The sequence below is a fragment of the Gallinula chloropus genome, assembly GCF_964237585.1.
Source record: "Gallinula chloropus genome assembly, chromosome: 5".
NCBI classification, from domain to species: Eukaryota; Metazoa; Chordata; class Aves; order Gruiformes; family Rallidae; genus Gallinula; species Gallinula chloropus.
The window spans coordinates 31,393,600-31,421,273 of NC_140090.1; the positions used below are offsets into that span (position 1 = coordinate 31,393,600).

The 27,674-nt window shown below is 40.4% G+C and overlaps 1 protein-coding gene across 1 annotated transcript; it reads left to right on the forward strand.

Moving 5' to 3' along the window:
* Nucleotides 1–23,526: 23,526 nt before the first annotated feature.
* On the forward strand, nucleotides 23,527–24,579 carry CMKLR2 (chemerin chemokine-like receptor 2; the record flags this gene model as incomplete). The annotated part of the gene is made up of 1 exon (XM_084265791.1): nucleotides 23,527–24,579. The coding sequence occupies one exon, from the start codon at nucleotides 23,527–23,529 to the stop codon at nucleotides 24,577–24,579; it is 1,053 nt and encodes a 350-aa protein (XP_084121917.1).
* Between the last annotated feature and the right edge of the window lie 3,095 nt (nucleotides 24,580–27,674).

The following is a 27,674-nucleotide window of genomic DNA, read 5'->3' on the forward strand; positions in this document are numbered from 1 at the left end:
CAAGGACACTCCCCGGACAGTCTTACTCCTGCCCTGCGTGAGATAAGATAGAAAGACATAACATTGCTCCTTCCAGAACGCTTCAGGAAAACCCTACTGCCCCTTCACCAGAAGAGGTCAGTGCTGGGTAGACAGAGAGAGAACGAGGGGGAAAGTTCTCCCTCACGCCGAGTAACTGCTTTCCGCCAGCACTAGCACAAGCAGGGAGGCAAGAACGCATTTCAAGAAGTTTTTGCCCCTCGGTCACGCTGCACCAACTCGGGCTCCGGGTCGGGTCCCGTCCCTGCTGCGCCTCCGCGGTGCTCCGCTTGTCCCGTTTCGCCGCCCAGCCAATGCCGCCCGGGGCGGAGCCGGCGGCAGCTCGCAGGGCCGGCGGCTGGCTGAGCGGGGCAAGGGCCCGCTCTGGTTTGAACGGGCTCCGGCCAGCACGGCCGAGGCGCCTGGCCCTGCTGCGGAACCCCCTCCCTGCGCCTCTAACAGCCCCCCGCCCCAGACAGCCAGACTCTCTTCTCCCGCCTGTCCCACCGCCCAGCTCCCTCTCCAGCGCCGTCTCACCTCCATCACTTGCCCGTGAGCTCTTCCGTGCCACGCCAGGGTCAAGAGACGCCATCCTCCGCTTTCTGCTTCCTGCTCCGGGTCGTGTCGTGTCGGCGCGGCAGGGGCGGAGCAGAGGGCTGCGCTGTGGGAGGGATCTGTACTTTCCCGCCCAGACCCGAGTGGCGAGGTCACCTGCGCGCCTCAGCGCTCTCCTTTTTCCTTCAGCGTTCTTCATCGTTCGCGTCCGGGGCCACTCGTGTCCGCGCCGCATTAGGAGAGCCCATGCTGCCGGGCGAGCCGTTCTGTCACCCCCGGGGAGCCTCCCGCCCCTGTGCCGCCGTTACCCGGCGCCCTCGGCCCTGTACGGGGTGGCAGCAGCAGCCTCCCGCCCTCTTGGCCCGGGCCGTTCCCTTCCCCTGCGGCTCTGCTACCGCTGCTTGAGCGAGCCCGAAAAGCTGGAAAGCTGCTCCAACAAACCGGGGCATCCGTCTTTTTGTCAGCTACGGTCGGGTTTTTCTAGTTTGGGAGGTAGCGCCTTCGCCAAGTTTTATTTCGACAGCCGTGGTAGCTATTGTCTCCTTCAGAGCACATGCTTTTGCAGGCATGAGAGCAGGCAATAGGGTCTGCACTTCTCCCTTTTCTGCCATTAAAAATAGGCTGTTTTTCATGGTGTAAGTTGTTCGGGTAGATTTTATCAGAAAGTGAAAGGTCTTGTTTGGACTCCTTGCCAGAGTTAATGCTAGATCTGTTTGGGTGTGTTGGAATTTTTTTCCCCTTCAGAAATGGGTTTAATAATACAACCGTAATTCAGGTGTGTTCCGTTGTAGCTCTTTATAGCTGCTCTCCCGCGGGAAACCAGCTATCACCTATCTCATTATGCTGAAGCAGCAGGACTTTTTTAAGCAATCTGGGCTGACACGAAGGTAGTCAACACCCTCGTGTGAAGACAGGTGCAGATACGCTTAGATTGTGCAACGGGGAGAAAAGTGTCTTGAATGCACCATAATACAGAAAGTTTAAACAGAGGCTGCCCTATAAAAGACGCTATTGTGTGATTATGAAACCGTAGCTTAGAAGTGTCCACCCACGCTGAACAAGTAATTTAACACAAATTTCAAGTGGAAGAACAGCAGAAGGATTTTCTTTAGGAAGGACTACTTAATTGCCGCTGAATGCTTTCAATATGTGCATAGGCATGAATATATTTTTGCTGCCAGAAAAAGTAAGTGCTTAATACAGAACTAACTTTTCCTGGTGATATTTTGTTGCCTAGTATAATACAGAATTTGGCAAAACTGAAGCTGATTTTAAAAAAAAGGGGGGGGGGGGGAGAAGAATGTGTGTTTTTAATTGTTTAGGTATGCATAGTGAAATGTTTCTGCCATTTAAGGCAGACAGGATTCCCTAATTATTCTACACTCATTTTAGCTACATGTATCTTGTTGAACATAAATGAGTAAGTTAATAATGTAGTTGGGACATCTTGGCAGATAAAAGACTTCAATACAAGTATACATGGGAGAATCAATTTGGTAACAGGGAAAGGATTTCTTTATTTTTGATGATGAACAAGTGGAAACCTAGTTTTAGATGGAATTTTATGGGTAGGAGTGGAGTTTTCTAAGAAGCAGTCATAAAATTTTGCAGTATTTCTGAGGAGAAGATCTACATAAGTGAAAGCTCAGGCAGATGCCCAAAGTACTGCATGTCAGAAGAACTACATTGTTTAAATGCATGTACTCCATCTGTGGCAAGCACACTTTGAAACATTTTAGGCTGATGACAGTTTATAGCAGGCTAGACCAGTTAGCAGCGCTCAGCTGACCCTTCATAACTTGTTGAAACAAAGTAAGCTCGAGTACACAGATGAGGTACTGGCATTTGTTTTCCAGAATGCCTCATGTTAAACAGAAGCCGTAGCTAGCAAAGAAAAGACTATAGAGTTGTCTTGTAATGCTTGTCCTTGGAATATTTTTGCAAGGATAGAATAGTAGATCTTTTGGACTGTCATTCAAAGACAGCAGAATTTAAGTCTGTGTTTCCAAGAATTTACTTTCGACTTTTTCTGTGTTTATGAACTTGAGGATGCAACTTGATTCAAGCTCAGGTAAGCTATTGAGAGATACCGCTTTCCCCCAGTCTCCTCCCCTAGGAACAGCAGACCTACTCCCTGCATATGTGCATGAACACAGAGCAGGGCTGCCAAACTGCCTTCCTCTTCTAAAAATTTCTCTCCCTCTTGGTCCTAATATCTGACTTTTCCCTCTTTGTTGATATCTGTACTTGGTTTCAGCAAACTGGCCCATATAGCTTTCACAGCTTTGCTTTCTACTTTTGCTTTGACTTGCCATGCTTCTTCACTCCCATCACCAACATATAAGACAAGAAAAAATAAGAAAAATGGTGAAAATTAGCAATTTTCCTAGAAAGAGTTGCAAATTTCTTCCAACAGTTGGGTTCAGATTGTAAAGAAAGAAAATTGGGGTCAGTGAAACTAGCTGGCAGGAAACTCTTGTCTACATTTTTATTTGTTACATATGTGCTGTGTTCACTTATTTTTAAGAGCCTAATTTATCCTTAAATTGTTGTTTTGGTAAAATTCTTCAAAGGATCTGAGCTAAGTGTTGGCTGACTGACAGCAGTTGAGGGCTGGCATTTGAGCCATATTGCCAAGTGTCCACAAAGATGGATGGTTAGATCAGGCCTGGAATCTAACGAGCACCTCAACTTTCAAGGCAGTCCAAGTACTTCATTAGATTTTAGAGATCTCAAGCTAGAGCGTTTTGTTTTCTTTGGTCTGCTTTACTTAGACTGTTGCTGGGGCTGACATTACTATCACATGTTTGTTTTAATGAAAATTAAAAAATTAAAAATATATGGGTTTTATAAATAAAAATCATCTTGTACTTACTTTGGTATGGCACTGGAATGAAATGCAGAAAGACATGCAAGCCAGAAAGAAAACCACATTTTTATACAGTTTCTTTTTTTATTATTTATTATGGCCATTCTGCTCACTTTCCCATTATCAAAACCAGAGCATTGTTGTTGTATTTTACTTAAAGTTTTGTAAATTTTTTAAAAAGAGCTTTACCTAAGTTAACAATAAAACCAGCTCTGATATATGGGATATTATCTTAACTCCCAAAATTAAGGGGTAGTCTAATTTAAAGGTTGTTGTTTTGTTTTTCATTCCCTTGACAGAATTACCTTCATAGCATTAAAGAATGGCAACTTTAATAATTAAGCAATCAAAACTATAATTTAAACAACCAAAAAGTTTAACAGTAGTGTTAAAATTGAATCATGATAGGATAGGGACCAAGCAACAATTTTAAAGTACCTTTTAGAAGTGGGAGGGTTATAAACAGCATTTATTTAAACATGTGGACCAATAATTTTCTCCACAAAAATATAATTTTGCTTTCACATAGTCAGATATTTTATTTTTAAAAGTTTACATGAAGTACTTCACTGTTTGAATAGTTTTGCATATCTTAATAGAAACAAATCCTTCCTAAGTCTTTTTTGTAACAATTATTTTAAGGCCGTGATATTGTTTTCATTGGCTTAGTTTTCAGAGTTTGTTTGGGTTTTATGCTTCCTTTTGTGCACTAAAATTGCTCTGGAGAGTATATTTCTGTATCCTTATACTTTGGAGAATACAAAGATTTTTGTTATAAAATTGCTGAGTAAATTTCTGAGATTTTCATGCAGGTCACAGAGAGTATTATTACTGGTGTTACAGCTCGTGTTTGTTTGCTGGTAGGTCATACAGAAGGAACAGATGATGAGCCAGCTTTAAATGTGTCACTTTAAACAGCATGGCTAAAAAATTTATCCAAGTTCAGTGTTTTCAGAAAGTTTCTGCATGATATGCTAATAATACTTTAAATTGCATTTCAAATCCATACCTAGCACGGCTGCAATTGTTTTGAACCTCTTAGCTTAAATTAATGTGTTTTTAGGATTTTCTGGTCCAAAAGAAAATGCAAAATAATTAAATCATCAGTTGAGAGCTTTGTATGCCATGGCTCTAGTGCTCCAAGAAATTCTTCTTTATGGCACAGAGACTAGCCACTCTGTGGATCAGACAACATGGAGAAAATGTGGACTGGGTGTCCAGACAGCCTTCTCATGGAGCACAGCAAAATTCACACAAGTTAATGTAACAGGGAAACTTGTGTCTGCATCCTTTCCCTCTTTGTAATCTGAAAGAGCATCTTTCATCATAAAATGCTGGATATTTTACTGTTACATTCACAGTCATTTCTGTTTTCTGTTAGTGACTGTTCAGTCATTTCATCTCTCTGAAATAACTATGCCTGTTTTCCTGTTTTGTTTTGGGGTTTTTAGGGAAGTGGCAGAAAGAAAAGGGCTAGGTCAGGAAGTAGGTTGGGGGTTGTATGTAGGTGAGTGCTTGTGAATTACAGGATATTGTCTGACCTTCATGCTGTGCATGGAATTTTTTAGTTTCAAAAATAACAGTCCCTTAGACTTTCTTGATTCTATTGGCAATTGTTTCTTTTTTCTTTTCTTCAAAAATAACACTGATTTTAAAATTGTCTAATTTATATAGTCAGATTGACCCTTTATTATTGGCAACATTTTCAAGTGTAATTGTTTGTTACCAGATTACTTGGAAATACATGATAATTTCTGACATGTACATGCTGGAAAATGGCATTGGGAAGTCATAAAGTGACTCCAGTTCCCCATGCTGAAGAGAGCTCTACAACCCAAGAGCCTTTGATTATGAAGGGAACAGAAAGACCAATAGTTTCTTGAATCATCCACAGTCAGATAACATGACTGAAATAGAAAAGAATTATTCTCATCTGCATGGCAAAATGTTTCAATTAGCATGTTTTAAATAATTTTTTTAATAGGTAAGTTATAAAATTAATGTTTGTTTTTTAATCAGATACTAATGTGCAAGTCTTGAAGTATCTTAAATAAGTACAATAAGTGACCGTTACTCCCTTCCAGCCTGCTGTGCATTCTATCATACTAGGGACTCCAAGGCAGTTTTGCAAAAGTAAATATTAATTCCTATCCTTCCCCCTCTTCTCTGCACTAGTGAGGCCTCATCTGCAATATTGTGTGCAGTTCTGGCCTCCCCAGTTCAAAAAGGACAGGGAGCTACCAGAGAAGGTACAGAAAAGGGCTATGAAGATGACTCAGGGACAAGAACATCTTTCTTATGAAGAGAGGCTGAGAGACTTGGGAATTTTTAGCCTAGAAAGAACGTAGGGGTATCTTACCAATACTTATGAATACTTGAGAGGTGGGTGTCAGGAGGATAGGGTCAGTCTCTTTTCAGTAGTGCCCAGTGACAGGACAAGAGGCAATGGGCATAAACCTGAATATAGGAAATTCCACCTAAACATGAGGAGGAACTTTTTTACTGTGAGGGTGGCAGAGCACTGGAACAGGCTTCCCACAGAGATTGTGGAGTCTCCATCTCTGTAGATATTCAAAACCTGCCTGGATGCTGTCCTGTGCAGTCTGCTGTAGGCAATCCTGCTCTGGCATGGGGGTTGGACTAGATGTTCTCCAGAGGTCCCTTCCAACCCCTACCATTCTGTGATTACTCAAGAAGGGAATAATGTATTTCTGATACAAAGAGCCAATTCTCTCAAAGCTTCTTGGAGGCTTAATAATGTTTTTCAAGAATTTTCAAGCTTCCAGAAGTTTAGAACCTGCCTTGACCCTTCAGAATATCCCAAACTGAATGTTTATATCAATCGATTTTAATGGAACTCCTCTGGATTTAAATAGATGCAGATGAATGTAAAATCATCCTGGATGTAATATATCTATGCAGCTTCCTTGTCTGTAGTGTAATTTAAAGAAGTCAGAGATTTCCAAATATATATACACTATTATGTTGAGTCACTGGATGTTCTGCAGTCAATTTAAGGTGGGGTCAGAAAGTATTCCCAAGGCAGTTAAGTAAGCGTTATTTTCCTCTGCACTGGATGTTCTAAATCATGTTAATTTTTTTAATGTTCCCACAATAAATCACACAAGATATTTTTTTTACATATGAGAGCAAGCAGACTTTCTACCTTGCTTTACCCTGGGAATAATTCAAAGATGTCTTTATCCTATTTGGGGCAGGGGGATAACAGAAAGTTAAACAAGGGAAGTTCTGTTTTTTTCCAAGGACAAAAGTTAACTTTAGGCTAGGAATGCTGATGAGCAAAGACATCAGCCTTTGAAAGACATCTCTCTCATAGTTTGAAAATATGAGACCTTTTAATGGAAAACTAGAAAAGGGAGAAAAAGAACTTTTCAACAAAAAGACTTTGATTTGTGTCCCTCCTGCAGTTCCAGCAATATTGTGTGAAATGCTGGAGTTCTTTGGATCAGAATTTATTCTCTCTCTTTTCTGGTTCATTGGTAAAACCAGAAGTCTTTTCCAGATTGTTGGATGTTTTATGTTTCTGATGGTAATCAGAGTTCAGTTTCTGGTTTGCACGCAAGCTCCGTGCAATTAGTGCCATTCTGCTTTGCCTGGTTTCTCATCTTGAAATGAGAAGTGGCTGTTCCCTTCTCTTCAAGCTCCCTTCCCTTCTTTTCAAAAGAAGGCAGCCTACTTGTCGTGAAAAGACAAGTAGCTGCTTAAATAGTGTGCAGAGTAAGTGCTGCAATCCTAGTGTCTACATTCATGTCAATTCCATGTGATACCTTGACTGACTTTTCCAGTAACAAATGCTCAGGTTCATGCCAAGTTCTAAATCTGGGGCACATAGTCATCATAAAAATAATGGCAAAGTAAGAAGTATTTAAAATTAATCTTTTTGTCTCTTGATACAGCTGAAGGAGTAGCATGAGAATGGACAAGTACGTATTAGGGCTTTTAGCTGCCCCTATGCTTAGTCTCATTTCCTTCCCCCAGCTCACTGTCAGTTTATTAGATAATGCTCATTTTGCTTTTATTGAAGGCACTTGAAGAGTTAATATTGACTATAGAGACCGAACCCTCAAGTAGCAAAGCATTTTTCAGCGCTTCTCATAATTTGCCTTGCTTGTATCATGAATAGCGGGTTTATTGTGATTTCTCAGCTCCCATCTCATTAGGGAGGCTGAGGGGCTGGGAAGGGTTTAGAAGCAAAGCTGTGTTTTCTCCCATCAGTCTTGGGGAGGAAGGCAAATGCAGAGCAGTAAGCAGAGGCTTGCACTGGTTCTCCCTGTTTCACATTAATCGCTGTGGATAAATAACTTAAATCTCTGTGGAGTCGAGGTCTCCTGGCACCTTTCACAAAATGCATTTATATCCACTAGGCAGAAAAACAATCTGGCAATTGTAGCTGACTATAAAAAGCGACTTTAAAAATACCAATACATGCTGAAACCACTAACCACAGATTGAGGGTGATTTGGATTTGATTTGTACCACTTTGCACTGATATTCGGGAACCATTCTCTGCTGCAAGGAGCTTCTGTCCTATTTATGAATCCTAAGGAGAGTCAATGGCTGGTCAGTTATAAAGAGTAACCAGCAGGCTCCATGATTCAATATGTGCATAGGTGTCTCTGTTAGTTAAGACTGTGAGTAGTAATGCAACAACAACCTTGCTTGATGACCTGTAAGTTCTGTATAGGCACCCTGGCTATTGGTGTCTTTTTTCAGGGAGCTGTCCTTAATTTTGTATTGACCCTCAGCTTTGCTTTGTGTCCTTTGCAGGGGCTTAGAACACCTTTTCAATTCCCTTGTTTGTAGTTTGCTCCTATTTAAGCCCAGCTTTGTCACAGTGAGCACAGTAGCTGAGCACAATGAGTCTAGCTGCAGAATAGTGAGGGACTGGAATTTACAATTCTCTCCCTGCAGATCTCCTTGTTTTGTGCATCAGTGTTCATCACGACAGGCTTCAGCAACTTAACTGTGGTTTGTTAATAGATGAATGCATAGGTGAAACTTTAATACTTCACTGAGTCATGTCTATTGTATGTAACACCATAATATCATCTTATCTGAACTGTGGATTTGAGGTTTTAATCAAAAGACCTATTACGTAAAAGACGGATAATTGACTCTCTAGAGTTTATACTTTAAATGGAAAATAATATGTGTAGGCAGCCATGTTGATAACTTGGATCCTAAGTGGATACAGGCAGCTAAAATCCTGAAGAGGTGTGTTTCGAGTTCATCTCTGTGCTTTGGGTTTCTTTGAACCTAGGCTGGTTAGGCTTTGTGGGGGTTTTGAGACATCCAACTCAAGCCATGTGTTGTAGGTTAGATGCACAACAGTAAATTCTGGCTTATCTCCTAAGACCTCCCTAAGTCACTGTAGTTCCTGGAAATTTACGTGAGGTGAAACAGTGCGAGTTGGTTAATCCTGAGCAGTACTAAAGATTGTGAAATACTACAGTTATTTTTGTTTCTGTAATCTCTGTAGTTCTCTCTGAAATTATTTTCCCAAACACTGGCATTCCTTTGCATGGGAGGAGACAGCGCTTGGGCTAAAATGGAAAAATACTGTTGTCAAGTTGACTATTTAGCTATTCGATGACTTTAATCTTTAGCACTCAATGACATACTAGAAATGTTAAAACACCCTCTGAAAATTGTGTGGCACTCAAGTGTTCTCTGAATAGAGAACACAGAGCTCTTATTTTATCTAAAATAGTAAAACAATAATATTGAAAATATTTCAAATATTGAAAAAATTTGAATAGCTGTGGTCTGAAAGTTATGTAGAAAATAATTCCTACTTGTGAAAAATGAGAAAAAAACACAAGCATAAAAGCACCCCGGCTATTTTTAATATTATTTTTCCAAGTATTATTCTTCATGATAAAAATATCTCTTTTTGTTTTCCTTCCTTGTAAATTATCCTCCAATATCCATGACTTCACAGACTGTAATACTCTCCTCACTTTGTGTGCAGGAGTCCTGCTTGAACTTGCACGTATATGCATACATAGACGTATAGCAGTTCACTTACATGCTTGTGTGTTTTGGCCTTACTAAAGTAAGAGCTAGATGAAGGTTTTTGCCTTCTGTAGAATATACTGAGTTTCTTCAACACACATTTTGCATTAAAACCTTCAGATTTCTAATATCAGCATAGAAATAGGATGTGGATCAGCCTAAAAGAGCCAATCCTCCCTTCATCAGGTGGTTTGATTTAAATGTGTTGCTGAAGAATTTGTCTTAGTTGCTGACTGTGGTATATAGTGGCAGTTGAACCACAAGTAAACATCACAGCTTTACCAAAAGGAAAAGCCTGAATAGTCACTGGTTTCACAGGAAGGGAGGAAATTGCCCTATTCCTGATTTGTCAGGTAGTTGAACTCTGTTCACAGAGAGTTTTAATCAATGAGATGTTAACTCAAGCCTTGGGGACAAAGGAAGAGTGAAGAATTTTTTTTTAAGACCCGAACTGTAAACAGCTGAATCCTTAAAAGGTAAGTAATTTCTTTCTTGTGTTGTTCAGTTTAAATTAACGCTGAGAAAGGCTAAACGTCTTTTGTTTGACCTAATTCACAAACTCTTGGTTGGTACAACTTAATTCAATTAGAGCACATTGAATTTAGTCTGGGGTGTTGGTTAGTGTTGAGATTAACAGCACCTAATAATAAGAAGTTTAATCAAATCCAGTGGTCCCAGCAGTGGCAAATAAATACCAGAACTATCAGGTAGCTGTTGGTAATCCAGGTAAATTACAGCTACTTTGAGTCTGTTTAATGCTTTTTAATTTGTGCTTTGGTCAATATTGACAATGTATGTCTGAAGGCTTTTCCCCTGTATCTTTTTTTCCATCGTCCTTTGTTTTGTTTTACAGGGTCTGAAAAAGAAAATAATGAGAAGTGTTTTTAAAATTCATTTTCAGTAGACTAGGTCTATTCACTGCTGAACAACCAATATCTATTACTGGTATGAAAATGCTCTCCTTTGTTCTTTTTCCACTAGGTATGAAGTAATATTTCTCTGCTCCGCAAGTCTCACATGTGCTGTATGTTGATGAATGCATGTCCCTCTTCAGTATAGCTCTGGCATATTTCTGTATTTAATGTAGAATAAAACCTCCAAGACTTCATTAGCTTACCTTGCTGAAAAAGCACAATGACATGGCAAAATAAAATACAGTTTCCAAGTAGAAAAAGGAGAAGACATGAAAGCAAACAAGGTACTTTTTTTCCATTCATTTTCTTCCAAGCATATAACTTTCACAAAAGTTATCTGAAAAGATCATACTCATAAAATTATGTCTATGGTTAATGGGTAGCATGAAAGTGTATGTTAAAAAGCCATCTAATTTGGAACTTGCTATTCCAGTTTTACTGTCTCTGAGCATAGAAGAAGCTTAAACAAGCACAGTTTTACAGCCCAAGCTTACATTCTTCAGGGACTTAAGACTGCTGCTGTGGTTAATCAAAACTGTAGAAGAAAATGAAATGTTGTATTTAGCTCTGAACAGAAAACAAGCAGAACAAAAACCTTTCCAGTTAAATACAGTTTTGTCTGAAAAATTCTGTTGTTCTTTCTTCCAGATACATTACATATGCTCATTATACTGCACAAACTTGGTAATTTCTCATCAAAGGAAAAGTCCATTTCAATTTAAAAGGACCTAATGTAGGTAGAACAGTTTGGTAGAAAAATTCTTTTAAAAGCAGTCATTTGCTGTTCTTGGACTAAAATGTGTAATTTCCTGTGAAAAATTGTGTCTGCAAAATGTCTTCTGGGTCCTTACAAGTTGTGATTTCATACTTGGTACAGTGATAAGAAGGGTGGGGAAAATTGCTGCATGAGGTTTAATCCTCCCTTGCTTCTGAAGGTTGAGGGAGCTGAACTACCATCCTTGGTACATATTAGAGGAGTCCCAAGCCTGCTTTAGCTTATGGTGAAGGAAACAGCCACCTAGGAACACCTCCTCAGTACTCCAGAACTGCTAGAAACCATTGCTCTCTCCAGCCTGCTCTGTGCACCAAGAAGGTGGAGAGTGTGTGACAAGTGTCTGATTCTACTTTGCTTGTTGAGGGCTTTTTATTTTACAGAAGATCATTGTTGTGGGTGAGGGTTATCTACTGAGTAATTTCCTCTCTTATTCACTGAAATAGTATTAAGCAAGCCCTTGCATTAGCTGCCTTGCAATAACTGGATTTGGCCAAGTACTTGGAGCCACACAGAATTGTACCATTGCAAGCAAAAAAACCAACCTTTGGCAGATCTGCTGTTCAGTGGTGCCTATGTTTACCCTATCCAAATATTTACAAGAGAACTACTATTAAAAGATTTTATCACTGAAGGTTCACCAATTGCCTGGAGAAAGCAGGAAATCTTTAAAATGCAAGAAATAAACAAGTAAAGTGCCTAATCATGAGGCCCTTGAGTCTTTCCATGCTCTTTCCGACGGCAACCACCCTTTTTGTCTCCTGTGCCATATATTCATCGGGATCATGTCCCCCAACCTTTCCTCCTGGTCCACGGATTGTCCTATGCAGTGTCTGACCATAGCATAGTCTCCATCTTCCTTTTGTTCATAGGTTTTTCCCCCCTCATGTAAAGCTATCTGCATTTTAAGTTGTACTGGCAAAACAGGAAGAGCTGTCATGGTGGAAATACAAAGACAGGTAGTTTTGCTGAAAAGATCTTTTTTTTGTTCCCGTTAAGGGGATCTGTGAACTGAGAGAGGTGCTTAAAACTGTCAGCTTTGCTTAAATTTCAGTTTTACTGCTTCTCACTTAGCACTTCCCTCTTGAGGTTTTCTGCTTGTTTCTTTCTAATTTTCCCAGGAATCAGTGGAGTTGTTATTTGGAAAAATTGCAGTTGACTAGGTTTGGTCAGTGTTTTGCATTGATGACAGAGGAGTGCCACTGTTGGCTAATTGCTTCCACTAGAAGATTCAATTTTTGGTAAGGCACCCAGCTGATTTAAAATGATGTGATGAATGCAGTACCATCAGAGTCAAGTGAAGCTATAGTATGTAGGTACTAATGGAATAATATTCCCATTTTACCTACTGGGAAACTAAGCTACATGGAGTTCATGAGGCACCGCCACCGAAACTCAGCAGAATCTTTACACAATGGGGCATTAAGCCAAGTCTCCTAAAACCCAGTTCAAATTTCTGACCAGTGTTGCACTGACTGACAGAGATGTTTTGAGGAGCTCACTTCTCTCTTACAAAAAGAGACTAATCTAGTAATCATAAATACAAAATGAATGTATCTCACTGTGCAGTTAAAAAATTATGCTTCCAATGTGACTTTTTAAGCATCTTTCTGCTCATTCAACATTATTCTCTATAAACCAGAGCACTTACAAAGAAATACTGTTCAACCTCTTCTCTGCATAACAAAAAGCAGCCTACAACTGTAAGGTCTCTTTCCATTCATCAGTCACCACATCTGTTGCTTGCCTGGACACTGACCAAAATGATTCATTCACATGTCTAACATTTATTTTTGGTGAAATACTGGGATTATACAGAAAGGCAATATTTCAAAACTGGGTCTAGAAAACCAAGGGAAGTTGGAAACAACTTCCTCAGCTGAAAACAAACACGGCGTTATATCATTCTGCAGCTTTATTAGAAGGAAGGCAGTAGCCAAGTGAAGCAGCTGGAATCACACTGAAGTCACTCTGAACTCTGCAGATCACTTCATTCTTCCTTCTGCTACAGAGCTCACAGCCCTGGTCTACAGTGCATTTTGTTCCAAAGAACTGAATAAGGTAAGTCAATTTCTCTTCTATGTTTTAAATCTTTCTTTCCCTCCCTTCCAGAAAATGTGTTTCCAGAGCTACAACAAAACTTGTAGGCGAATCTTGTAAGGTAGCGTAGCATACACTGGCCAAAAGAGTTTCTCAGAAGAATAAATGTGGTATTTATTTCAAAGATTATTTTGAACCACCCCTGCAGCAAGAAGAGATATGAAAGTATGTGTGAATGTCATTTTTAATTACTTTTGAATGTGTTTACACTCCCTTCACAGACTCTTATCTTGTCAGAGAGTGCAAAGTGACCGTGTCTTAAATAAAAATCTCTACCCTTGTGTGTTGGTTTGAATTTGTTTGATTTGCTTTGGGATAGTATGTCTCCTACAGCTCTAGGAATTCCCTATATTATTAGAAATAAGTACAGCAGTTCTAATCTGAACAGGTTCTAGAACAAAAAGTGGAAATCACTTCAATTTAAGTAGCAGATTAACAAAATAATTCTGAATTACCGTCATGCAGAATTAAAATAGGATTCTATGATCTGGGCTTGGGGGGGGGAGGGTGTTCCCTAACTATCATGGAATAAGGTATGATGTGGATCTAGTTGTCATTAAATGCATGGGAGCTTGTTTCCACAGAACCAACAAGAAGATTTCATACTACTGCACAATGAGACAGGGCTACATTCCAGCTCCTAAGACTTAGTGGCAACCATGTCATTGTCACCGGTAGCCTTTCTAAATGCAGTCTTGCAAAGCCAAACACTACCCCAGAACTCGTTTTGTAGATTTACAGGAGACATGTTTGCCTGCTATCTGAATAAAATTGTATTAATGAATAATTTAAAATGCTTGTTAATTCATAGCTAAGGAGAAAAGAGAGAGCGAGGATAAATAAATTTATCAGACCAGGTTTGTAGAAACTGGTCCAGGAACAACTAGCATCATATTATTGTTTTGCCTCAGCTGAACTAGGAAATGCAAATATTTTGATAACCCAATTTACTTCTGTTTAATGTCATGTAGCCTCAGACACCTATGCATGGCAGACAGGGTAGAGGTCCTATCAAATTTAATTCTGAGGATTTTATGTGCTATGAAGTCCATTTTTGTTGCACTTGAAATCTCTTTTGGTGTGGCAGAGTGGAAGTTCTTTGACTCTGGAGAATGAATTTATGGTTTGGATTCTCTAATTGCCCCTGTGGAGAGGGATCATAAGGCAGGGAAACTCTCTATAAAAATTTCTAGACTGTATCCGACCACAGATTTTTACTGCACTTGTGGGGGCAGAGGAAATCTGCTGATGACAGTAATGCACTTTGTATGTAATTTAAGTTAGGAATTCATCCTTTAATTTTAAGAATCTCCTTCTCTGCTGATAACCTAATGAACAACTTCTGAAACACTGGATTGTTTTTGTTTCTGACAGATTAATTCAAGATGTAAATTTATATGGTTACTAATAAAGCCAGTTGCATGTAAGAATTCTCCTTAGGTTTTTTAAAAGCCACTTGACATTTGTGATCTGTTCTTGGATATTAATATTTTATTAATAATTCTGTGATTCCAAGCAGTAAGAGCTAGTTTTTCAGAGGATTGTAGCCTGCTGAATAGTCTTGTTATTTGCTTATTTATTAGTTTTCTCTTATGGAATGTGCCAACAGTTCAGCTGTCTCTCTCACTGTGGTGGCTGGTTGTCTGGCTAATTTTCACTCATTATTTTTGATAATGGTTTGATTTGTGTGCATTCAGTCTGAAGCTAGCAGTTTCACAACACTGCAGGGCTCTGTTGTTGCTGGCTTTGCAAAAGCGAACTGAGTGGGAGGAACAGTTTCTCATGGCCTGTTACCAGGGGAAGGGATTGATGTCACCGGGATGAGTGGTGTCCAACAGACATTAGGTTTTAGGAGGGAAGATGCTATCAACTCTCCCACACTTGCTGCAGACTTGAGGCTCCTGAGACCAAAAGAAAAACTATTCCTCCTCAAAAGAAGCATCTAGTACTTCTCAGCTAATTCTGCACTCTTTGTATTTTCAATATTCTCTAGAGGTTGAGGGCCTGGAGACAGCAGTAAAAAGCAGTATCAAGCCATGGCTGCTCTTTTCCAGAGAGAATTTTTGCTGGTGTGTTGCAGCTCTCTTATACCTGGCCTGGCAAAGGCCAGCATTCTAGAAGTCTCCAGCCCTTGCCAGGAACATAAACTAGCAAAGCGTTTGCAGGCTTCTACTTCTCCTCCCCAGCCCTTTTCTCCTTTTTTGATACTTCTTGAAGGATGAATTTTAAGAATCACAGAGCACAAGTATTGCAGAACCAGCACCTTTTCCCTCTCCACAAAAGAGATTTGCCTTTTCCTCCTTTTGGCAAGATCTGAATTCTGCTTCCAAATCTGTCTTTGAATTTACTGTCTGGCTTTGGGCAAGTTGCTTTTGTTCCTTTCCCTACTCTTCCTGTGTCTGTTACTAAGTTTAATTATAAACAAGGCAGGAGCTGTCTCTCATTATGTGCTTATAGTGCCTAGATGCACTGAGGCTTTCATCTCAAAAGCTGGGGCCTTTCGGTACTTTCCCAAGACAAAATATCTGCCTCTTGCAGCAGGTGGGAGCCTGGCATGGGAGTTTTGTTCTCTTTTTTTTATTCCCTCTAGGTGCAAGACAGAAAATGGTGAGAGATTGGCCCTCTACCATAAATGTAATAGTGTTTTCTGCACTCCCGTTTCTTCTCTCCAGTGATCCTCTCTTAATGAGCTCAGCCCCACATGATTTTTAATGAGATGTTTCAGAAATATTGAGAAACTCTATCCATTTAAGAAAACTGAATTAAGTGTCGTTGAGGTCTTAGCTCTTAACTGAGGGTGTTGTACTATGTCTGCTGGAGTCAAATTTAACATGACATAAAGTGATTTGCTAAGGTAATTTAGGAGCCTGTAAAACTGGTATTTCCAAGCTCCTCATTTAACACCTTAATCCTAGGAGCCATTGATTCTGATCAGTGCTAGGGAGAGTTCCTAAAGTCATAATAGGGAGAGTTAGATAAACGCCCTCCTGAAATTGTATTTACAACATTATTATTATTTCAGTTTAGCAGGAATACAGGCAGTGCTTATTTTAGACTTGAGGTTAAAGTAAATAAAGGAATGTGCTTTGTATGAGTAGGAATATTTGAAAACTGATATAAAGTAGATGTCCTTAATCTACTAGAACACTGATACAAAGTAGACACCCTTAATAATCTACTAGACACAGTGATTCCAGTTTATTGACTGTGAAGACAAAGTATGTTATCTTATCAGCTGGAATGTTTTGGTTATATACTAGCACTATTTTGGAATTGGGTGTTCTGATATACACATGCAAGAGTATGTGTCAAGAGTAAGATAGCTGCAGCAATATTACAATCGTGCTGGAAGAAACTGCTGACATAGATTTAATGAGCAGTAGAATAAACCTAGAAGAAGAGAGATCAGTTTAAAGGGCAGTACATAACCAAGCATACTGTTAGGGAAATTAATATGTGAAATAGGATATTTGAAGAAAGAGTTGTGTTGCTAATTTTCTCTGGGGTTAGCTCTTAACTCTTCTCGTTAAAAGGACTGTATGCATAACAGATTGCGAGCTGGTTTTTATCTGTTATTTGTTAGAGATTTTGTATCCTGCTGGAGAGGGTTATTTAAATTTTTTTATGTAATGACCTGTTGTTATCCTGCAGTGATTTTAGAATGGCTGTTGCCTAACATATGTTTAATTGGCCTTAATCTGTCTGCTGAGCCAACAGTTGATAGTCTGAAATTCTCTGCATTCACCCTCTATTCTCTGCTCTCACTTTGCTACTTCCCGTTAGGAGGGAGCTGTGGTTAAAGCATGTGTTTGCTGAAGGAGTACAGTTTGAAAACACACTCAGAGCTGCATGATCATGTAAAGATTGTGTGAATGCTAGTCAAAATCTTCTTTCATCACATATCTGAAACAGTTGCAAAGTAAAAATTCCACATAAATTTTGCATGAAAAACATAAAAAGCCATGCTTGATTAGAAATAGAAGCATTCATTGCCTTAGCAGTCAAGTCGCTGTGAAGCTGAGGCACTTTCAAAAAGTTTAAATTAGATAGCTCCATTACTCTAGATAAGTAGTTATTATGGTGGCTTATAGCCAAGGAAAGTACTGCTGGCATTTGTGGAGGAATAGAACACCCTGAAACTTCTCTGGAACAATACTCCATTAGTGTGTATATCTGACACGCTGAAGAAACAGCCAGTACGATATGTGGTGTACCTGCTGGGCTTTGTCAGCTCAGCGATGTGCTTAATGCCTCCGAGGTGTGTCCTGGGCCTGCAGAGGTAGATTAATGCATGTGACAAGCAAATGGTGAAGACTGGGTTCCTTTTCAGTGCAGGGTAAACAGGCCAGAATCTGCAAGGGCTGGCTCCCTTCAACACGGTGGGCATGATGGCACAGGAGAAGGTCTCCCAGAGGTGAAGCTGTGGTTTCTCTGCTCTGTCATCAGCAAACAAGTTATGTTAAGGAAAGGAGGGATAGGGCTGTGGTTGAACCACTAGGCAGGGACTCTAGGTTTAGCACCTGGTTTGATCAGAGACTTCCTGAAGGTCATTCTCAGTCTTCTCATCTGTAAACCACACCAGTGATACTTCTCACTTAAGTCCACTTTCAGTGAGGGTTCTGAATACTGAGGTGTTATGATTGGTTGTATAAACACTTTGGCAGTGCTGATGCATATAGTGAACACATCTGGGTTTCTTTGTAGCCTTTGGGGATGGAAGTCTTGGTGCTTGGTATCAGCATAAAAATAAATCACTTCTGATGATACACGCAGCTGCTGGTTGCAGACATTCACGAGTTACCTCCTTGTGGCAATGGTACACTGCTCAATTGCAGCGGTTGTCTGGATGATTTGTTACATTCAGGCCAGACCTACTGTTAGATGCTTTTCCTATTACAGCAGCATTATTTAGATATAAAGTTGGGTTTTCCATCTGTTATTTGACATTTCTGTGGTGGCAAAAGTGCTGGTCTGAAATCACAGCTTTACCAGTATTAACTTGAGTCTGCTCTGCAAGGGTTTGCTAGTCCTGCTGTAACACTCACTTTGTGTAAAATATTCCGAGGCAATTATCTGGTTAAATGACTTCAGTACCACAGATGAAGTGGTGTGTTATGACTAATAAGCTTATGTTTGGCCTTGCTCAAAGTTGGTTTTGGCCTGAATTTGAGGAGATGTCTAGCTAGTTCATGGCATATATGTTTCTAACACTGCTTCTTTGAGAGATGTAATGGAGAATGATGGTTATTTCCATTCTTGTCTTGTCTGCTAGAACAAATAATTGTGGCTTGAAAGGATTTTCAGTCACATATCATATCTGTTATGACCCATTCTAGCTCTGGAATTCAGGATGGCTTAAAAAGCAATTTTGTTACCATATGTCTAATGACCACTTAAAACAATAGGCAAGTGACCAGCATTTCTGCATGTTTTCTCTTTCAAAGGCACATGACACAAGCTTTGATTCTGCTTTTGAGTATACTAGCTTAAAAAGCTTGTTTCCATGCAGCATTGTCTGCAGGGCTGTGTTTAGGCTTAAATTATAGCATAGCTACGGTTTAATTTTGTAGCATGGGTGTATCTGTCTCTTCCTGCTATAGGAATGTTTCTGCATGGAGGCAAGTGGTCTTCTTGGATGTATTCTTTTGAGGGTGAAATAAGAGTCTATGATAGTTTGTAACCTCGTAAGTACTCCTTGTGAGTTTTAGGATCATTTCTTATGCCTCTGTAAAATACTTCCCAGAAATATGTATATACTTCTATGAACTTGCTTAGACTTCTGTGTTTTGAACTTGACGGATAAACTGCTGGGTGAATTTCATGTTTCTGTTTTGGAAGCTAGATAAATCCAAAATTCAGCATCTCAAAAATTCCAAGACATTTGTGAGGGCTTTCAAGTGAATTCAATATCCAAACTTGCTGAGATACAGTATGACAAGCAGGCTTTAGGTGACCTTTTGAGAAGCTCGTCCTCCAACTTTGACTTTTCTAAGTGACAAAAGCTGAATTAAATTAATCAAATAAGCTTTCCTTTAGCCATAGATCATACACATGGAATGTGATATGTCCAGAATTATTGATAAGGACGTTAAAAGGAAGGTTTGTACAGTATCTTCCCTCTGTGAAGTTAACTATTAAGACAGCCAGCTCCACAAACCATAATTCCCCTATTACTTCAGGACTTGCTGTTGTGACCTCTGTAATCAATTTAGCTGGCCAGGGGCTCTGAGCACTGTTTACCACACTGAACAAATAGATTTTGGGACTACCACTCAAATATTTGGGTTAACTTTTAACTAACACAGACAGTGAATAAGCTCTATGTAAATTTCAAAAGTAATCAGGACTAAAGCTGAGAGAGAGGTTGTGTGGGCTGTAGCCCAAACATGTGGTATAAACTACTAGTGTAATTAAGTTGGACCCTAACTTGAGTGGTGTCCAGAGAACTTTGAACTCACAGGAAAGTTTTTCATTAGGTGAAGTGAGTGGAAATTGCAACTGGATTGTTTGTTTTTCTCCCATTTTAGACTGAAAACCCTATATAATTTAATTCCAAAGCCATTCTACTGACCTCAGGACTGAGACATGGAGAGGTCAAGCGACTTCCCCGGTCAAACAGGATGCATGTGGCATCGCCATGAATAGAGTCCAAAGTATATATGATCTCCTGTCATAACTGTAAGGCCATTCTTAGTGTGACACAAAAGCTGTTCTATTTTAAGATCCAATAATTTGTCCAAGGTGTCACTATGGCTCAATTTTATAAAATACTGTAATGGTGGCAGAGAAAATAAACTCTAGGTACATGTAGTAAAAAATTATGAGTATGTCAATTAAGATCTGATTCTGTAATTGCCTGCTGAAATTCAGAGAAAGATAGTTCATGTGCCAAATGATGAGGTCTTTTCTCAGCAGTTCTGTGGCTTTGGATTTTAGAAATATTTCGTATCAATCTGTATTTCTTGCTAATTCTGTTTTCTGTCCTGGGATGCAAGAAGTACCAAGTGCCAGACTGTGATATTTCTATGAAGCCATTTAATAATTAAATTTAGTTTAACGGAAGGGAACAGGAAATGAAACATCCTGGTCAAAAGTTTTGCAACCTTTTTACTTAAAATTAAGCAACTACATTCATAATTAAGCAGCTGAATCAAGGCGGCTCAGTTTTCAGAGATGCTTGTGACCTCAGCAAACAGGAACAGGCTCCAGCCAACAACTGCTGAGCGTACACTTTAAACAGGCTCTTTACTATTGGGGGAAAAAAAAGAGACAGGATGAAGTGTAAACTTCTAAACTCAGTTATAGTCGCCATACGCAATACAACACTGCTCTGTAACCTGTGGCTGCCCCCCAGTCCTACTGCCAGACTTCTAACCACACTTTCCTGTTTATTGGAAAATCTTTTCCTTGCTCTGGCTCCCCTTTGGAACCCTGAACTCTCAGGGACTGAGCCAGTGAACTGCACCAAACCTCCCCTGCCCATCCTAGCAGCTGGCCTGCAAGCCAAGCACAAACTGCTGGATAAAGGTTTTGCTTTCTCTACTGAGTTTCTGTTTGCAGACAGGTTCATGAAAGTCTTTCCAGCTTGGAAATTAGCCCAATTGTCAAAAATAATACAGGAAATCAGTGACAGAATAAGGAATAGAATTGGATTTCTTCACTTTCAAGACCTGGACTTGAACTGTGAGATAGTTCTAACTCTGAAAGTTTATTAATAAATAAAAAATAATGTATTTGCCATTGTCTGTTTCCAGAACACAGTAAAACACCCCTGCTGTGAATGATTGTTAACAGTTATCCCAGAAGAAAAAAATATCTTTGTCCTTACCGGTGTAGCTCCACTGACAGCTCCCCTGCAGGGCAGGGCAGGGCTTAATGCCCTAAGCCCTGCTACAGGAGTGCTTCAGATACATTGATGTGAGAGGTAAAAGTTTCCGAGCTTTGCAGATGTAATTGCCAGTCTTTGCTGAGCCCTAGCCAGAGCTAGTTCAGCATCTGTGCCCTGGGACCAGTGGTGAGCAATGTGCCTTCTGCTTTTTTGCCTCTGTTGCTGATGTGTTGTTGCATTGGAAGTCTAGGAGTTAGAGATAAGGTAAAATACAAGCTTGGAAAAATAACTGCATTCTTAGGGTGGGTGCACTCTTCCAATGGAGGAATTTTACACTATGGGAGGCTTGGTAAATATTTGGTGTTTATTTAGATATGTTTTCTTTCTCCTGCTATACATAATCTTTGAAATTCTAAATATAAAATTAACATTGTTGGCTAGTAGGCAAATGTTTGTTATTGTCATTATGCTATTTTAGCACCATTAGGGGAAAAGAAAGGTTTGGGAAGAAAAGTTTGAGCCGGTGTTGTGTTGTGCTAGCTCTTGGGAAACTTAAAAGCAAAACTAACTGGAGTACAGGATGTTAATCAGCAAGAGTCTGAAAAATTGGGGTGGGTTTGTGGTTTTTTTGTTTGTTCATTTAATTGCATAAATTAAATTTGAAGTTATAGGCAAAGACACTTAAAAGTCCAATTATTAACCTGGCTGTCCTCCGAAACTGTCGGAATGTGATGCTGTTCCAGATGTCAGTGGTGCTATTCCTTGTTTACGCTATTTCTCAGCAGCTGTTAAGTGGTTTGAAAAAATGACTCAGATGGGTGGTACTGGTATTTGATGCACTCTACCCCCAAGGGGCATGTAATTACATAAATGCAGCCCAGTAAGTATCATTTTATCAGGACAGTAAAGCAAATAACATTCCTTCAGCCTGATGCAAATTAATGGGGCAAATGTTATCATAGCCTCTTGACAGAACAGGCTGTATTGACCTTATTGCATTTTTTTTTTTTATCAAGACACATAAAATTACACATTTTTTCCCTTGTCTATCCATCTGTGAGTGCAAAATCTAATCCTGTTGTTGTGTGTGCACACGTGTAGCTTCACTTGTACAAGTAATCCCTTCAAAATAAGCCAACTACTTTTTTGGAGGAAAGGTACGTACATGAATGCAAGCTTGTAGATGTGGCTGGACTCTGGAGACCCTGCTACTATTGTCCTTAGCATGCTAAAATTAATGGAATTACAGGAATGCAGGGCTGGGTTCCAAAAGCAGGGGCTGAAATTGCAGTTTCTGAATGGAGCTAGTGCTCAGACACTAGTGAGCTCACCCATAGTACAGCTAGTGGGCTGGTTGTGTCCTGCTCTCAGGGACAGGTTTTTAGTGCAGCTGAGTCTGGCCAGACAGTGATAACAGAGCCCAGCTTTAAATGACAGCAGAATGTAGCAGAATATTTGCTTTGATCATGGCAGGTACTTTTATCAGACTGTGGCCATCTGTGCTGTGCTGCAGCTTTGTCTGTACTGAGTGCATAACTTGTGTTTTTCCTGACCAACTTCTGCTATCTGTTTTCTCATTCATTTCTTTTTTTTCCCCCTGTGTTTTTCCTTTGGTTTATATTTTCCTTCCCACCCCTTCTCTCCCTCCCACACTTTTCCTTTGGAGGATTAGAAGAAAATTCCTATGTGAAAAATCATGTTGTATTTGTATGTTCCAGCAGGTTTTTGCAACAGAAGAAAACTAAGACTGTTCTGTTAAAAAAAAAAAAAGAAAGAAAAAGAAAAACCAAGACATACATCAAATATATTGAATGTGTCTGAAAATCAGCATTTCTTGATGCAGAGATAGATCATGAGAGAGAGGAATGAACCCATGAACTTTCAGTTGCTGGAGAAATAGCTGCCTCTGATTTTGTCAACTGTAATTTGAGGTGTGTGGAGGTGGCAATTTTATATAAAAAAATTCCTGGCATTTTAACTGCACTGGTTTGGCTACATAGGTGCCTGGTGCTTCTCAGATTTCTGCCAGATAGACTCCCTAAGACTTGTCTCACATAGGAGCAGAGCAGTAAGAAAAAGCCGATAGAAACCTGACTAGAAAAGTTGCACTTCAGTAAAACTTTGCAGCTGGATTCTAGATCGGTGAGTGTGCTTAGTGCTTTCTATTGGAAAAGACATGCAAGGAAAACAGTTCCTGAAGATTTCAAGTGTTGTCTTGATTTGAGCATTTCTTGAAATGCCTGTGACCAAAATACTCCAGAAACTTTTTGTTAGCAACTGACAGCTAGAAAGTGATAGGTACATGAAATTATGTCAGTGTTTTGGGGGTTTTTATGAACAAGAACTTCGAGAAATTGAAGGTTACTGTATACAGTGCAGTAAAACATTTCTCTCTTGACTATTTCTTTTCTTCCCCAGAAAGCAACTGTGCAACATGACATTTGAAGATTTTGAGAACTATTCTTATTTCTACGACCTGTCTGAGGAAGATGAATCACCCCAGTCCTCCCTCAGCATTGCCCATATGATTTCCCTTTCCTTTTACAGTGTGGCATTTCTGCTCGGAGTGCCAGGCAATGCCATTGTCATCTGGTTTATGGGCTTTAAGTGGGATAAATCTGTTTCTACACTCTGGTTCCTCAATCTGGCCATCGCAGATTTCATTTTTGTTCTCTTCCTGCCGCTCTATATCACATACGTGGCAATGGGCTTCCACTGGCCTTTTGGGAAGTGGCTCTGCAAAATGAACTCGTTCATTGCATTACTTAATATGTTTGCCAGTGTTTTCTTCCTGACGTTCATCAGCCTCGACCGCTACATCCGCCTGGTCCACCCAGTCTTTTCCTACAAGTATCGGACTGTAAGGAACACCCTCATTCTTAGTGGGATCATTTGGATGTCAGCTGCAGTTATTGGTGGTCCTGCCTTATACTTTAGAGACACGGCTACAGTTCTCAACAATGTCACCATTTGCTACAACAACTTCCATGTGCATGACAGAGAACTTATTTTGCTGACACATCACATTCTCATTTGGGTGAGGCTTGCATTCGGTTACCTCTTTCCTCTAGTGACCATGGTCATTTGCTACTCGTTGCTGATTGTCAAAGTGAAGAGGAGAACTGTATTAACTTCCAGCAGGCTTTTCTGGACCATCATTGCTGTAGTTGTAGCTTTTTTTGTTTGCTGGACACCGTATCACATATTCAGCATTGTGGAGCTGTCTGCTCACCATGACGAGAACTTGCATGACTTACTGCAGGATGGCATTCCCCTCTCCACTGGCCTTGGCTTCATCAACAGTTGCCTCAACCCAATCCTCTACGTTCTGATTAGCAAGAAGTTCCAGGCCCAGGTCAAGACGACGGTCTCTGAGGTACTAAAACTGGCACTGTGGGAGGTGAGCCGCTCGGGAACTGTCAGTGAGCAGCTGTGGAGCTCGGACAACACCCATGCGCCTGTGCACTATTGTGAAACTGCTCAGTGACCGCTCTTGCCACCGTGTCTCTTCAAAACTGCTGACAGGAGGCTTGGAGGTGTTCTTGACTTCACATCTGCCAGTCAGATGTGCATCTTTGCATATACAGTTTTATGTAAACAGCTGGCTTAATTGCACATGATGCTTTCCTTGAAAGGTTTTTTAAAGGACACATCATTTGGGTGTGGTGTACTTGCAAGGCACACAGCCTGAAATGAAAGCTGTCAGCAGAAGTGGAATTGCTCTCACTGGGTTTTTGATCAGGAATGCTGTTGTAATCCTATTGCTTTGTTGAGGTTCCATTCCTCAGTGATACTGAAAGAGCACATAATATTCCTGCTTGCCATCACTACTAACCCTCTTCATCCAGGCATTCTCACCCAAGAGGCTGTGGCCATACATCAATGGGTCACAGGTCTCCCGATTGTCTAGTATTGCCTTAAGTAGGAATCACCTTCGAGGTAAGTGAGGCTATTGCTGCCCCCATGCTGCAGCTGGAGAAGAATCCCAGGACAGGGAACACTGAATTGTTGCCTTCTCTTGTCAAAAAAGAAAAATATGGAAATAAAGCCTGATTTTTTTCCCCAGTGCCCTTTAACTTATACTCAAAACTAAGACCAGAGATCCTATGTTTTCTGGTTGCTTATTCTTGCTCTTTTAGCACAGGCTGGGTGTAAAATACTGAGCAGATGTTTCATATAAGTATTAGGCTTGCTTCAAACGTGCAAAAAATTAGTGAAAATGTTTCCTACACAAGCTGAGACTAAAGGCCCCCTGCCACACTTCTTTTCCTGTGTTTAAACTTCCAGGCTTGAAAAGGTTTACAACTATAGTTTCTTTCTTATTGCTCTGTCAAACAAAGGTAAACAAGTAAGACAACATTTTGTTTGCCTTAATTGCAAATCTTCTTACAAAATGGGCAGAATTAATTCAACAATACTCTGTTCCAAGTCTGTAGCCAAATTTGGACTACTTTGTGAAATGAGAGGCAAGACAGTACATCCAGGAACTGGAGTCTACTCCTGGAAGAAAGATGCAGTCACCCCAGTTATGCCATGTTCCCTCCCGCCTCACAGTTTGCTGTAGGACCACACATGCACTAATGCAACTATATGCTAAGTAGAGGAGACCAATTCCTAACACAATACCACTTCATTAAAAAGTTGAATGTGGGGGCAAAAGCCCCCACTAAAAGTAAAAGCATAAAGCTTTGGGTACATCTGAACTGTTCTCTTTTTCTATGGTATTGGCCTAGGTCTATAGACTAAAACTGCCTTTCAGATAATCTGCTTAGTCTCTATGGCCTGCTCACACACAGAAGGAGCGTTCATACTGTAAATGAGGCCTTATATGTAAATATACTTGCTTTTGCATAGTATATATCCATGCATGAGCACATGCAGTATTGATAGCTGTGCAAATAGAAACTGACTGTGGTCTGTAACTGCTTCTTTGGGCTTCGGTTTCAGTTTGGGAGAGTCAGGCAGGATGTATTTCACTTGGGGTTGGAAAGCTGGTAAGCAGCACTCTTCCCTTGAGTTGTTTGCTGCCTGGTATGTTGTGACTCATCGTTGTATTTTGGCACTGTGCAGCTGACTGTGCTTAAATCAGGCACTTTGCAAGTTTCTTTCACATGTTCCCTGACATGTTTCTAAGAATGATGTATTAGTACTACTCTCTTGACTGTACTCCAAGTGAAGCAATAAAGCATTGTTGTTTCCAAAGAGGGGGTTCGTTTGCTTTTCTCAGTAGCAATATGCAGAGACTGTGCATTCTTTGAGCAGCTCCTTCTCAAAGAATCTAGGAGACAAAAGCAAGCCCTGACCATTGCTACTACAGGAATTAAGACTTATGTCAGCTTGCTTCTCGCATGTCAGTTATGGGAGCACACCTCTTGCTAGAGACGGTAGAGAGACTGACTTTCAAACAGGGGGAACACACAGAGGCCAAAGCCAGCCCTGCTGTATGGCAGTGAGTGCAGTAACAATCTTGCAGGGCAATTCTGCCCCATTCACACCACCATCAGTTACAGAATTATCTCCAAATGGTTTCTGCAAGAGTAATGGAAAACAAGACCAGCAGTTCTAGGCTGCTTGGACTGAGAACTGCTCATTCAACCCATCACAATGAGAAAAAAGCCAGGCAAAGGAGGTCTGTCTGATCATGCTACAGAGAAACACCTCCCAGGAAACAGCTGGGCCAAACCATTCATTCAAGAATAATAGCTATTGGCAGGTTGTGCAACAGACCAGATCTGGTTACTTAGGCTTGTCTGCTTTCTGAACAGGTTCTGCTTCAGAAGGTTGTTATGTAAACTGGTTTGTAACCAATACTTCCCCACTGAAAGTTTTCCCTGTATTCCTACATGCCACACTTAAGTTATGGAACTTTCTGCTGATCTTTCTGTTCCAGGGTGCACTTGGGATAGAAGTGTCTCCTTTACCCCAAGATGCTGATCCTTCACGGGCACTATGACACAGTAATACACTAGCACATACCCAAATACCATGGAATCCCACAGAATCACTGGGTTGGAAAAGACCTTTAAGATCATCGAGTCCAACTGTACCTGTCCCCTACTAAACCATATCCCTAAGCACCTCATGTACCCATCTTTTAAACAGATCCAGGGATGGTGACTCAACCACCTCCCTGAGCAGCCTGTTCCAATGCCTGATAACCTTTCGGTGAAGAATTTTTTCCTAGTGTCTAATCTGCTCTGGCACAGCTTGAGACCATTCCCCCACATCCTATCACCTTCCCCTTGGGCAAAGAGACCACCACCCATCTCTCTACACCCTCCTTTCAGGTAATTGTTGGCAGTGATAAGGCCTCCCCTCAGCAGGTCTTGCACATAAAATATATGTGGATTAGCTACAAATCGAACCATTTTATCCACTCAAAGCTTGAAATTCAAGGTCAAGGAAAGAGTTTAAAGGTCAGAGGCAGCACACTGAACAGGTCAGAAGCAGCGATGGCCAAGGACAATGAAAATCACGTTTTTGTGGGGGAATTTTTTTGAACGGACATGCCATTTGCCAAGTTCCTGCTTTTAACAGCTCTGTAAGGGAACTGCTAGAACTAAACTACACGATGTAACAGAA